This window comes from Coregonus lavaretus (genome assembly GCF_964263955.1).
Source record: "Coregonus lavaretus genome assembly, chromosome: 15".
Classification (NCBI taxonomy): domain Eukaryota; kingdom Metazoa; phylum Chordata; class Actinopteri; order Salmoniformes; family Salmonidae; genus Coregonus; species Coregonus lavaretus.
Window position 1 is genome coordinate 17,769,143 of NC_140002.1, and position 14,278 is coordinate 17,783,420.

The 14,278-nt window shown below is 45.9% G+C and overlaps 2 protein-coding genes across 2 annotated transcripts in view; one reads left to right on the forward strand and one right to left on the reverse strand.

Annotated features, from left to right (window-relative positions):
• The window catches only part of LOC311142740 (rho GTPase-activating protein 32-like), a 247,376-nt gene extending 239,725 nt beyond the window's left edge, over positions 1-7,651 (forward strand). Inside the window, exons 21-25 of the mRNA XM_084178401.1 lie at positions 643-773; positions 2,612-2,686; positions 2,855-3,724; positions 4,213-4,853; positions 4,943-7,651. Of these exons, the coding sequence (XP_084034527.1) occupies positions 643-773; positions 2,612-2,686; positions 2,855-3,724; positions 4,213-4,853; positions 4,943-7,075 (3,850 nt within the window). The 3' untranslated portion in view covers positions 7,076-7,651. The remainder of the gene's footprint in view (positions 1-642; positions 774-2,611; positions 2,687-2,854; positions 3,725-4,212; positions 4,854-4,942) is intronic.
• Positions 7,652-11,521: 3,870 nt separating this feature from the next.
• On the reverse strand, positions 11,522-13,475 carry LOC311142741 (anaphase-promoting complex subunit 13-like). Its single transcript, XM_084178402.1, has 2 exons — positions 13,143-13,475; positions 11,522-11,925 (listed from the first exon to the last, which is right to left on the reverse strand). Exons 1-2 carry the CDS (start codon positions 13,239-13,241, stop codon positions 11,752-11,754), a joined length of 273 nt encoding a protein of 90 aa, XP_084034528.1. The 5' UTR covers positions 13,242-13,475; the 3' UTR covers positions 11,522-11,751.
• Between the last annotated feature and the right edge of the window lie 803 nt (positions 13,476-14,278).

Genomic DNA, 14,278 nt, shown 5'->3' on the forward strand with positions numbered 1-14,278 from the left:
GCCGAGGGAGATTGACAGTTATTTTGTGTTTCTTCCATTTGCGAATAATCGCACCAACTGTTGTCACCTTCTCACCAAGCTGCTTGGTGATGGTCTTGTAGCCCATTTCAGCCTTGTGTAGGTCTACAATCTTGTCCCTGACATCCTTGGAGAGCTCTTTGGTCTTGGCCATGGTGGAGAGTTTGGAATCTGATTGATTGATTGCTTCTGTGGACAGGTGTCTTTTATACAGGTAACAAACTGAGATTAGGAGCACTCCCTTTAAGAGTGTGCTCCTAATCTCAGCTTGTTACCTGTATAAAAGACACCTGGGAGCCAGAAATCTTTCTGATTGAGAGGGGGTCAAATACTTATTTCCCTCATTAAAATGCAAATCAATTTATAACATTTCTGACATGTGTTTTTCTGGATTTTTTTGTTGTTATTCTGTCTCTCACTGTTCAAATAAACCTACCATTAAAATTACAGACTGATAATTTCTTTGTCAGTGGGCAAACGTACAAAATCAGCAGGGGATCAAATACTTTTTTCCCTCACTGTAAATATAAATGAGTCGTGTTCTTTAGGCACCGATTACAAAAGGACACAGGACTACTTGTTTTCCCAAATTACTTTTTCCTTCTCTCCATTCACCCCCTACAGAAAGAGGCCCCCCATCAAGTCCAAAAAGTCTCCGGTGGGCAGCTGGCGCTCCTTCTTCAACCTGGGCAAGTCCTCGTCCATGTCCAAGCGCAAGCTGCACCGCGAACCCAACGAATTCAAGGCCATGGCAGGTAAGATTCCCTTTCCTCTTTCCACCCAAACGCCACCCATCACTCTCTCTGGCCCTTCTCACAAATAGACTAAAGTAGAATATACGGTGCCTTCGGAAAGTATTCAGACCCCTTGACTTTTTCCACATTTTGTTACGTTACAGCCTTATTCGAAAATTGATTAAATTGTTTTTTTTCCTCATCAATCTACACACACTACCCCATAATGACAAAGCAAAAACAGTTTTTCAGACCCTTTACTCAGTACTTTGTTGAAGCACCTTTGCCCGCGATTACAGTATCGATTATTCTTGGGTATTTTTTTTATGACACTACAAGCTTGGCACACCTGTATTTGGGGAGTTTCTCCTATTCTTCTCTGCATTTCAATTAACAGGTGTGCCTTCTTAAATGTTAATTTGTGGAATTTATTTCCTTCTTAATGTGTTTGAGCAAATCAGTTGTGTTGTGAGAAGGTAGCGGGGTATACAGAAGACAGCCTTATTTGGTAAAAGACCAAGTCCATATTATGGCAAGAACAGCTCAAATAAGCAAAGAGGAACGACAGTCCATCATTACTTTAAGACATGAAGGTTGGTCAATACGGAACAGTTCAAGAACTTTGAAAGTTTCTTCAAGTGCAGTCGCAAAAACCATCAAGCGCTATGATGAAACTGGCTCTCATGAGGACCGCCACAGGAATGGAAGACCCAGAGTTACCTCTGCTGCTGATGATAAGTTAATTAGTTACCAGCCCCAGAAATTGCAGCCCAAATAAATGCTTCACAGAGTTCAAGTACCAGACACATCTCAACATCAACTGTTCAGAGGAGACTGTGTGAATCAGGCCTTCATGGTCGAATTGCTGCAAAGAAACCACTACTAAAGGACACCAATAAGAACAAGAGACTATTTGGGCCAAGAAACACGAGCAATGGACATTAGACCGGTGGAAATCTGTCCTTTGGACTGGAGTCCAAATTGGAGATTTTTGGTTCCAACCGCTGTGTCTTTGTGAGACGCGGTGTGGGTGAACAGATGACCTCCGCATGTGTATTTCCCACTGTAAAGCATGGAGGAGGAGGTGTTATGGTGTGGGGGTGCTTTGCTGGTGACACTGTCTGTGATTTATTTAGAATTCAAGGCACACTTTACCAGCATGGCTACCACAGCATTCTGCAGCACGCCATCCCATCTTGTTTGGGCTTAGTGGGACTATCATTTGTTTTTCAACAGGACAATGACCCAACAAACCTCCAGGCTGTGTAAGGGCTATTTTACCAAGGAGAGTGATGGAGTGCTGCATCAGATGACCTGGACTCCACAATCCCCCAACCTCAGCCAAATTGAGATGGTTTGGGATGAGTCGGAATGCAGAGTGAAGGAAAAGCAGCCAACAAGTGCTCAGCATATGTGGGAACTCCTTCAAGACTGTTGGAAAAGCATTCCAGGTGAAGCTGGTTGAGAGAATGCCAAGAGTTTGCAAAGCTGTCATCAAGGCAAAGGGTGGCTATTTGAAGAATATCAAATATCAAATATATTTTCATTTGTTTAACACTTTTTTGGTTACTAGATGATTCCATATGTGTTATTTCATAGTTTTGATGTCTTCACTATTATTCTACAATGTAGAAACTAGTAAAAAATAAAGAAAAACCCTTGAATGAGTAGGGGTTGTAAAACTTTTGACCGGCAGTGTAGATTGCGGAGCATGTTTTATTTATTTAATCCATTTTAGAATAAGGCTGTAACGTAACAAAATGTGGAAAAAGTCAAGTCAAGGGGTCTGAATACTTTCTGAAGGCACTGTATATTTTGTCCTAATGTATGTAAACTAATGCCGGTCTGTCATGTTTCAGGAGGCAGGGGGGACACTGGGACGCTCCGATCGGCCAAAAGCGAGGAGTCGCTCACCTCGCTACACAACGTTGAAGGTAATGTTTCATGGGACTTCTCTGACTTCTCTCCTCTGTATGGCTGAGTGAGCCTATTCTTGAGTGGCAGTCTGTGCTATGGTCTAAGTAGTAATGTAGTAGTAGATCGTTTTCTCTAATTAAAAACGTGACTTGTCTTTGAATTGATGATTTTCCCAACCCCCGTAGGAGAGTCGAAGGTGTACCGTCCGCGGCGGCCCCGCTCCAGCAGCGACGCCCTCTCGACCTCCTTCAATGGGGACCTGCTGGACTGCCACACCCGGCAGCACTGCAACTCCTACGACAACCTGACCCAGGGCCACAGCGGAGGCCCCACACGCGACAGCAACGGGGACGAGGGGCCCATCTGCGTGCCCGTCCTCATTTCGCCCCCGCGTTCGGCCGGCGAGGACGTGGACCTTAGCCCACCCGACATCGGCATGGCCTCGTTGGACTTTGACCCCATGTCGTTCCAGTGCAGCCTGCCTGACTGCTCTTTCTCCTTCCCCCTGGGGCTGAGTGATGTAGCCACATGTGCAGCGGGTGAGAGCACCAGCGTGAAGAGGAGCCAAGGCGGTGTTGACAACGGCTCGGCACCAGTCTCACCCTCCTTCCTGGGGAAGTTCACCATCCCCTTCCTGTCACCCGACCTCAGCCCGGCCACGAGAGAGAAAGCTGAGAGCAAGAAGCTGACCTGCTCCATGTCTTTCCCAGACAAACCCTTACAGGCTGCGTCCCCAATAAAGTCGAAGGCAACCATTTTGGCTCCTCTGGCCATTTCAGAGCCGTTTGCCATGGAGTTTCCCAGTAAGCTTACAGAAAGCCACAGTGTTACCCAGCCTTCCCCCCCTCCCTCGGGACTGCCCAGGGACTCTCCTCCGTTAATGGGCTCAGTGCTGCTGAGGACAGGGGAGCCGTCGCTGAGTGAGGCCTTCCAGATGGAGCTGCACTGTAAGCCCTCTGCTTTCGACACTGATATCAACACTGAGAGCCAAGACTCAACAGGAGAGGAGAGCACTGCCCAGCAACCTTCAGCAACCAGTAGCCAGGAACAGCCAGGTCAGTGATACATACAGCCGCTACATTGGCGTTGTTTTCACTTTATTATGTTAAAGGTATAGTTCACCCAAATTATAAAATTATATATTAGTTTCCTTACCCTGTAAGCAGTCTATGGACAAGTAGGTCTTGTCTAAAGACTGCTTACAGGGTAAGGAAACCAATATGTAATTTAGGTGAACTGTCCCTCTAAATATGATTGTCTTGTTTCTTTTTAGAGTATAAGGCCTATGTTTGATTATGCTTTGATTGATGATGCCTGTTTCATTTCTAGGTTTAGTTTCCCCGCCTCATGCCTTTAACACCTTGCATGGATTTCAGCTCAGAGAAATCTTTCCACATGATGTAGCCCGAGTGCCATGCTTAACTCTTCCCCCTCTCTCCTACTCTTGAAGACCAAGCCTGCCTTTTTCTTTTTTTCCCTCGAGCGTGCTTTCTCTTCTCTCTCCTCACACTGCAGTTCCCTTCTGTTTTTGTCCCCATCCCAGGAGCCGTAGCTAGTATGGAGTCTCCAAAGGCCTCCCCCGGCCCTCTCAGCAGCTCCTCCGTGTCCCTCCTTCCTCCCTTGCCCCCTCAGAAGAACTCCGCCTGCATGCTGGTTCTGGCAGAGTCCACCCAACAGGCCTCCATCCTGACCCAGGGGTCCTCCCAGTCCCAGTCCCCCATCAGGCCCATGGAGCCCTCACACTCCCTGGACTGGACCCCTCCCCCAGCCCTGTGCCCCCAGACTGCCCTCAAGGAGGGACCCAGAGCAGGAGCAGCCCAAAACCCAACCCTAAGCCCAACCACCCCAAACATCGCCCCTTCCTCCTCTCTCCCTCCCACCACCCCTACTGACAAACAGCCAAGCCAGTCAGCCAGCCATCAGTCCATCAGTACTTCTGCCAGTGCTAAGTCCCCCTCCACTCCTCCCGGAGCCAGCCAGGATATAGATTTCACCCCACCAGCATCCCCCCACCACCAGTGTCTCACCACTCCCTCCAGCCCTCCTGCCCATGTGTCCCCCACTCGGAAGAGTCCAAAGAGGCAGCAGCCCGCTATGGGCCAGGTAGCGGTCAGCAGCACTGGATCCTCCACCACCACTCCCGGCAGCAAGGAGACAGGTGTCCTGCCACAGCCTGCTCCTGAGGTAAATTGACTATAATGTGTCATATTTGCAGCATATCTTCGATACATTAACTATATAGCCAACTGGAATTGTTTTTGGTTCATTTTCAGGTCTATGTAAATGATAGCGTCTGGTCGCCAACTCTTCCAAAACCCTCGGAGCAGCCAGTGGCAGTTCTGCAGCCTCAACCTCTGCCTCAATCACAGCCTCATATACAGTCCCATCCTCACCCGCAGGCCCAGCCGCAGTTACAGCCCCATCCCCAGCCTAACGCCAGAGTGGCCCCCATCCCAGCCGAGCAGGTGGAGAGACCATGGGAGGCCATAAAGCCAGTACAGCCCCGCATGGAGCCTGCGACCCGCCATCATGCCCATGGGCCAACGCCTCCCGTCCGCTCTATTGAGAGCAAACTGGCAACCACCGTCCTCAGCCACACAGAGGCCGCCAACCCTACCATCTTCCACAACATCCTGGCAGAAGCCTCCACGCCTGAAGAGGCCCTCACCCGTCCTCCCCCTCCCCCGCTAAAGTCTTCCACCCACCAGTCAGCCTACCTCTACCACACCAAGGGAGAGGCCGCCTTACTGGAGCCTCCTGGGGAGGCCTACTACCACCAACGGGCCATTCCCGTGGGGCAACCTTCATACCACTACCGGCCAGACAATGTTCCCCCACACCTCTCCTACGTCTCCAAGTCGGAGCCTCAGATACCTTACAGTGCCCGCACGGACCACCGCTACAACACCCTGGCTCACTCCAGGTCCTACCACCAGTCCATGAAGCACCGCGGGGCCCCCAGGAGTGGCGAGTACATCTCCCCCAGCCTGGGACACCGCAGCCAGGTCTATGGCCCCATGGAGGGAGCCCCGGTCTACCCCACCATCCGCAGAGTGCACTCGCTACATGTGCCCTCAACCATCCGTTCGGTGCCCATCCAGCGGACCGAGGTGCCTCCAGACGACGAGCTCTTGTACTACCAGCGGCCCGTCTACCAGTGCAAGGCCTATCAGCAGCAGCAGCTGCCGCAACAGTCCTTGCAGGCCGACTACCACGTCACCCAGCTCCAGCCTTACTTTGAGAACGGCCGGGTGCAGTACCGTTACGGCCCCTATTCGCCTAGCGCCAACCCGCTGGACGCCCCTTACTACGACGTGGACCCCTACGGGACCATCCGGATGCGGCACTTCCACTCGTTCAGCAACCGGGACCTGGGGCCCACCCTCAGCCGGTCGGGGGGCAAGGCGGGCGGCTACCACTACCTGTCCCGCCCCGTCCTTCCTCCAGGGAAGGAGCAAAGCTTGTTCAGCAGAGACATACCCCCGTGCCACAGCTCCAAGGGAACCGCCTTCTACTTTGCTTGGGACCCCGAGGAGTCGGGAAGGCTCCAGATGCACTCCAGCCGCAGGGAGAGCCGGGCCAGGCAGAAGGTCAGGGGTCCCGTCATGTCTCAGTATGACAACGTAGGCCTGTTCATGCCTGGTGACTTGGGGGGGTACGAAACCCTACACCTGCGCAGTAAGTCAGACCCCAGCAAAGCCTACGGCGTACCGCTAGGCTTCCAGCACGCTCCCCGAGCGTCAGACCCCGACGTCCTCATGTACATGGAGACAGAGAAGCACTGTCAGGGGACCGACACTGGGGACAAACAAAGCAGATCCAGGACCTGCCAGGCCTCCCACTCGCACCAAGCCCAACACCCACCCCGCAACCAGTCTCATCAGCAGGACCCCAGCCGACACAACCCAGCGGACGGAGCTCGGAGCTTCCAACCCCGCTACGAATGGCCCGATCCAGACCGGCATCCAAACATGGCCAAAACCCCCGGTGGTTACCAGGAAAAAGACGACCAGCAACAACAGTCGGCCCCCGTCAAAGCGCAGGCCCCTCCCAAGCCTGAGCGGTCGCAAAGCGTCCGAGAGCAGCAGCAGCACTACAGCCAAGCCACCATGCCCGAACCAGACAGAGAATACTCATACCAGCCCCACGGTGGGCAGCAGAGACACAGCACCATTACGGTGCAGTCCCACTACGACAACATGGATGACTACCACCCAGCAGCAGTACCTCAGCCACAGGCCCCCATGCCAAACCCCCATGGGGGCTCCTCTGGCTCTTTCCCCACCAACCCTGGCTTCACAGGTAGCCACAGCAACAGAGCGTACTCCACTGCCTTGGGCCAGGGTGCCTTCATCCCAGCTGAACTGGCCCTGCAGAGGCCCGAGACAGAAATACACGCAGAATGAAGAAGAGACTTGAGAAAAACGTGTCAAACTAACTTTTGCCCGGGTTTTAGGAAGCAAGTAAGTGACTCAACTCGAGATTAGAAAGTTCCACAGCCTCTGCAGGACAGTGGACTGTCGTCAGACCGTTTCGCATTATTTTTCTTCTCTGTATTTTTTATGAATTGTAAAAATCAAATTATAAGAGACTTTTTACAGAATGTACTGAATTAACCATAATTTCTTCAATTGTTCTAAGAAGCCACGCAGTTGTGACTCATTGAAATGGTAGCTGTTAATATTTTATTTGCTCTGTGACTGTGCCATTCTTAGCTTTGATGTATTTTTGCTATAAAGCAGAGTGAATTTAATTATAATGGAATGCTTTGGTACAGAGGCTTGTTCTTCATTGTAGGAGGGACCAAACATTTTGGCAGTCTTTTTGACCGTGAAAGCATTCTTGCTCATGTATGGGCTAACGACTGGTTATGAGAATGACAATGTTACCGTGGGAGGTGTAAAATAATTATTATTTTAAAATGTTTTGTAGTCTTGTTTTTTTTCTGCCAATTTCAAAGGACTAACTTAATAAAGTTATGAAAAATTTGTTTTTTCTACAACACTTCACACATTGAAATGCTTGCTCAGCTCGAGCAAGTGAATTCACGCCACCAACTACATTTTGAAATAGTTCCCAGAGTGGAAACCATAAAGTAATTTGAATGCATAAATGTTTGGGATCATTTTGAAGAAGAAAAAAATTGAAATAACAATTTTGGAACCAACTGTCTGCTTTCACTGGAATTTGTCAACAGCCAGTCAAATTGACAGAGGATTCAGATTAATCTCATTCAATTTCAAAAGCAGGTCATAAACCAGATTTCCATCAAACTTTTTCATGTGAGTAAAGTACATTGGATAAAAATATCAGGACAGGCCTGATGGAAACAGCACATGTGTTGGTAAACTTTCCAAATGTCGACATAACAAAATACACTAGACAAGGTGGGTTCTTTTTCTGTTAGTAAAATTAATTATGCAAGAAATGGCAGTGGAAGTGCCTTTTATGCGCTAATATCTATACAATAACCATTAGAAGTACATTTGGAGTCACGCGATGATATGGTGTGTGGGGTCCTCCCACTACAACTCGGGAAAGCATGCAGTTTGTTAGGCTACAGATGAAATAAATTCTGAACTTCACAGGGTGGTGAAAGTGCATTATGCTGCTTTCCAATATTGAGGGTCTTATTCTGGTGACATGATGATGAATAATTTAGCTCTTCTGTCCATAATGATCTCATCATGTAGTAGACTATACCCGCACTGTATCTGCGAGCTGTTGGCTAGAGCACACCTGCAAAGACCAGAGTGGGTACATTCGCTATATAATGCAAAAATATATAATTATAATGACAAAACCATCTGTCGCGTTAAATGCAATTCAAACCCATTTAAATTGTTTTTTTTTTATTCGGTACATGGTGATTTAACCGCAAAAGTTATTTTTATGTGCACTGTCATCACGCACAGATTTTTATCTGCAACATGTCAATTTAATAGAAAAACATCTCTGGTGGGAAAATGCGCAGTGTTTTTATCCGGATTTTTGAATATTCGCATGAAAATCTGTCTTCGATTGGATGGAAACCTAGCTATATTTGCATTTTGAAACCATATATACCTTTGACCAACGTTCCCTCTAAACTGCGCGCATGCAGTTGCCCAGAGACTGCCGCGCAGCTCCCCTGGGACTGCTGCGCAGAAATATCAACCCACAGAGAAGCACGAGATTGAACTTCACTCAATTTTCTAGAGCAGTGGTCATGTCAATCTCCAAGGCATTCCTAGTGGATCGCCAAACATTTCTGTGAAAAACAACAACGATAAAGCCTTGTTTCAACAAACAAAAAATATTCGTCTCGGCCTGTTGCCATTTTCAACCATTTCATGTGTCTGAAGGTACAAACTCTGCCTTTCCAGCGGGCCCAGAGAGCAAATCAAGTGCTCTATAGGGCCTACCGCTGACCAATCGGATGGATCAGATTACCGTGTATACAGTAAGGTAGCAGGCATAAAAAAAAGCTACAGCAAAATTGATACTGTGAGATTTCAAAACGTTTAAAACCATGACTAGAGAGAGACTGTCAACGAATACAGCAAAGAGCTGCTGTTTTTGAGTGAGTTCATGTTTAAGTTCTTACTCGGCATTGTCAACACGTTTATAAACCATAAAATGCGCTTTCTTCCTATTTCCACTCAGTGTTACAAGCACTGCAGCAGTAATGAATGAGTAGGAAAGTGTATCTATAGGCTTGCGTTATTATTACCGGCTTGGGTCTTTTTAATATGGAGGAATATTTCACTTTTCTCATAGGAGTAACAACATGAATTTGTGCATGAGGCAGAAATAATGCGGTGCGACTCGAGTTAACCATCAGCTGGAAGACTGTCCCTTTTTGGTCAGTGGAGGAAAGGGAGAGCGGAGGGATGTTGAGAGGTGGACCCTCAGTCGGTTGCTCTCTCCCTCTGCTGAGACTGACCATCAGATGCAGGCGCCATCAGCCCAGTAAAATAAAAAGCAAATTATTTAAATGTTATGCTCACTCAGCTGTGCCTCACAAGTAATACAACAACGGATATATTACCTGTGTGATCATATAGCCTACCTCAGCTTACTGCACAAACCTCATTGCTACAGTACTGTTTTTAATTGGTTAATGTTGGATAGGCTTACGTTTTTTAAGTAATGTATTTTTTAAAAATCTGAGCGGTAGCTCTCAGCTTGCATTTTGACTTGGTGATCTTGACTCAGAAAAGGTTGGTGACCAGTGTTCTAGAGTTTTCCCTGTTAACACGTTCAACATTTCCCTTTATGGTGACAATTGTGATTGAATCAATGCAATATTAGCTACTTTCAATGCAACATACCGAAACAAAACGAACTATGCAAGAGATTTTGTTGTAGGCAGAACGCATCCGAGTAGGATTCTATTGACACACTACTCAGCCCGTACTTCCATACAGACCAGTGTGGCATAAACAATCAGAGCTGCAGTAGTCCTATATGCAAATAGATCATTACCATATATGGATCTGTGCCATTTACTTTTAACTGGATTGTGTTTACAGTATGAGCGGTACTGAGTAGATGCGCTTGTTTTGAGATCAGAGCGAGAGCTGCATGTAGCCACGTGTGCACATTTTGTTCATATCCTTTGCTAGTTAGTGAGTTATTAACCCAGTTATAGTTTGTAGTCAGCAATAGGGGAGTGATTGCTTCCTACAAGAGCACAAAACCTGTACATTTCTAGACATTGAAAAGAAACTCCGGTAAAGAGCTTTCTTTTTTTGTCTTAAAGGGGCAGTGTTGTATATTTAGAGACAGGCTTGAATAAGCTAAGAAGCCAATAGGCAGAGGTTAGCATAATTTGTCTGATTCTCTATAATAATGGTATGGGAATAATAATGCATTTTATTTTGTAAAAGTGGTTTCTTGCATCAAACACAACAGCATTTTCAGTCACCACCTTGTCTGAAGGACAAGTGGATAAACAGGTTGTCAAGCCCTGCATGTTTTTTTTTTCAGAAGTCTCATGGAATGTAGGCCTAGATTGAACACATTGGCTGCTACTGTAGGCTGAATTATAGAACATGTTAAAATGTTATGGGATGCATTTTCTCCATTGTTTTTGATGGTAGGCCTACATTATGATCAAATAACCATAGTAGCCAACATGGCCACTGTTAAAACTAACTTAAAGGGGGTACAGCCTCAGTATTCACAGTAAACGCTCGCTGAAAGTTGCACAGAATTTTCACAACGGTCAAGTTTGCGCTCAGCAGAGCTGAAATTTGCTCAGTACCAGAAAACATTTGAGGGAACATTGCCTTTGACCATATGTTGTAACCCCCATTGCTTGTGAAGGTACTGTTATCTTTTGCTTCATGAATGGCCCCTACCTGTTCAAATGGATACAAACTGAATACTCCCGTCTCTCCTTTGTTATGGAGCACAGTAAGTGGCTAAAGAACGTGTTTGAATGTGAAAACAGCTGTCTCAGTAAATTGAGTATTATGTTGTTGAATATAACAATAATACAATTGTTCAGGAAATAACTGAGCATTTGTCTGTTGTCAGTGGTCTCTTGCAATATTGCAGTATAGAATGTTCAATGCTACTTTTGATGGAGATCATGTATTCCTGTGAGCCTTTGTCCTAAACAAATTGTATTTTACATAACACAAAGCTCCCTGAGATGTCTTGACTAGACCTAATGATAAACACTTAAATGTGAAGTACTGTGAGGATGGCATACATATTTCAGTGAAATCTACTGGTAATTGCATTTTCCCTGTTTGATGCCAGAGGCAAGGAGCCAATTACAAAAGTATACCTATGTATTTGCCACCCGTATGTCACACTTGTAATATGCATTGCCTTTGACTGAGGAAAAAAGAGTGGATGTATAAAATAAAACATCTGTTTATTTTGCTTCATTATACTCAGTTTACAATACATTTATTTCTGTCAGGCCAATAAGAAAATCTACAAATAGTCCAGGGATGCTGCACTCCAGGTTCAATTATTGAACTGAAAGACATTGTGGGTTTGAGGGGGTCCTTCAACATGAATGACAAAATACCACGTCAATGATTTTCTGTTGACCATTGTAAGACTACAGGAAACAGACAACTGTTCAACCACGGGTACACTGGAGTAGGCACAGCGTCCATTCACGAAGTAGCTGAGTCCCAGTGTTGGGTGTATTCTCGTGCAGACTCTGAAGGGCTAAATCCGACCACTTCATTTCTTGTTCTTTCACCGACTCTGTTGATCCTCCATTATCTTGCTCAGCTTCAGGCAGTTCACTCTGCAGGAGGGAAGAAAAAAGGCTTAACCACATGAACGCAAACTAGTAGTATTGTCCAGGCTTATACAGTAGCATGAGTATCGGACATTCCTAAAAGGGTCTTTATTCAGAAACTGATTTCTGAAAACAGATAGAGGACTCATGCCAAAGGCATTTGCTCTATTGGATACCACCAGGGAGAGAAGACACTTCTGTGAGGCCCTTGTGGACTAAAAGGTAGGGTCACTGATGTAAATGTAAGGTCAAATCTTTAAAAAAGGCATTCATTAACTAAACTAGCTATTTACACAGGTAACTGCCAAAATAAAGAAAACACTTGCATAAATGAGGGCTACAAAGTATATTGAAAGCAGGTCCTTCCACCCGGGTGTGGTTCCAGAGTTAATTAAGCAATTAAAACATCCCATATAAAAATGCCCAGTTGTCCATTATTTTGGCTACTATGTTTAGAAAAGATCAGTGTGACTTTGAAAGAGGGGTCTCAAAGGAGCATAGGGGGTTTATTAAAGGGAGTGTCTGTCACCAGGGGTGTATTCATTACACCGATTCTGTTGCAAAACGTCTCGTCTATTAGTCAAATTCCCTCGCCGTTTCGTTTGCTACTTTTTGGTTCTTAAACAGTAAACGGTTTCCATTGCAAGACGTAATGAATCTCAAACCAATTTAACACTTATGTGAGATTCTGGAGCGGCGCCTGAGACAGCGGTTTCCACCACCATCAACAAAACACCAAATGATTTAAATTCTCGTGGATGAATGGTGTTGCATCCCTCCAATAGAGTTCCAGACACTTGTAGAATCTATGCCAAGGTGCATTGAAGCTGCTCTGGCGGCTCGCGGTGGACCAACGCCCTATTAATTTAAGACACTATGTTGGTGTTTCCTTTATTTTGGCAGTTACCGGTTGTACATGTAACATTAGCTACAGTGCCCCTAGTATACACTTTAGGTAGTCAAGTCCAAAGTCTACTTTTAGGGTTTATAGTAGCTTAGGCAGGTAAGGCTTTATAACTACCCATCAGCGATTTGGATTGGGGATCAAATAATAAAAACTCTGATGTATGAATTGTATAGCTAGCTAGCTATTCATTAATAATTATGAGTGAGCCAGATGCAGAAGCTACATCTATGTAACGCGTTAAGTTAGCTATAGCTAGCTAAACCTCATCATGAACATTGTTGCACCATAAACGTCATTGTTGAAAGGCTTTCCTTACCAATGGGATAGTGACATCTTCATAAGGTAGACGGTCTTCCCTCCAAGCGTCATCTGTTAGATCAAGAACCCTGCCGTCTCTTTGAACTTCACTTTCCATCTCAGAATGTTATTGTTGCCTGTTAGCTAACGTAGCTAATTGACTACTGTAGCTAGGTGTGAAGATTGCACAATTAAGTATTCTTGTTTGTTGTGGTGCAAACAACCCGTCGAAAAGCAGTCTTGTGTGGCATGCCAGAAGTCTCAATTAAGTTTATAAGAGGCTAATTTATTTCCCAAAACAAAATGTTTAGCTAGCTAAGGTAAAACGTGGAATACAAAACCCTGTGTGAAGCTGCTTCTTCTTCTATGGTATATTGGCGTTCGCACAACTTAGTGTGCATTCTGCCACCTACTGTGCGGGATGGAAACAGGATTCCCCCAAAAAACTGAACAAACTACTCCAAAAATAAAATCAAACAACTTTGTTGTTAACAATAAAACTTATTCTTCTTTATAATGGCGTTCGCAATAATTTGATATGCATTCCGTCACCTACTGTGCAGGTGAATAATAAGGAGCCCCCAAAAATTGAAATAATGTGGGTAAAAATAAATCAAATATCATACAAACTATCGAAAAAGAAATTAACTACACAAAATCAACACCCTTTTCTGTAAAAAAATCTAATCAGGTCCCTACACTGGCTCAAACGGCTCCTGTGAGGGCTGGACATTTCCTAGCAACAATAGTCCTTGTAGTGCTTCTGCCGTGAAGTCTTGGAGACCCGTAAACTTCTCGGCTGCAGATATAATGATGTCCAGCTTCTTGGACTTCTTAGACACTTGTGCTATTAATGCCACAAAATCCACTTTCTACACAATGAGTGTATCCAGATCACTCAATTGACTTAAAACACTAGCAACTGGTTGCAATGCATCCACCGTCAACACTGTTGACTCTTGCCCCTTCGACTCCCAGCGAGGAATGGGTAAACAGAGGGCGCACGGGTGGACCGCTGGATGCCGTGATCGCAGGATGTCCTTCTGAAATCCCTTTCACCTCGCCCAGTACCCTAATGCAAGTTTGTCCTGTCTTATCCACAGTGGCAGTTCCCCACTATCCACCTGCAATGCCTTAACAGGTGTCATCCTGAAG

Bases quoted from the DNA above. Each gene is read 5' to 3' on its own strand.
- LOC311142741 (XM_084178402.1), bottom strand. From the start codon at position 13,241: ATGGAAAGTGAAGTTCAAAGAGACGGCAGGGTTCTTGATCTAACAGAT. The intron at 11,926-13,142 runs GTAAGGAAAGCC...TCCCTCCTGCAG, and splicing joins AAGATGTCACTATCCCATTG to AGTGAACTGCCTGAAGCTGA.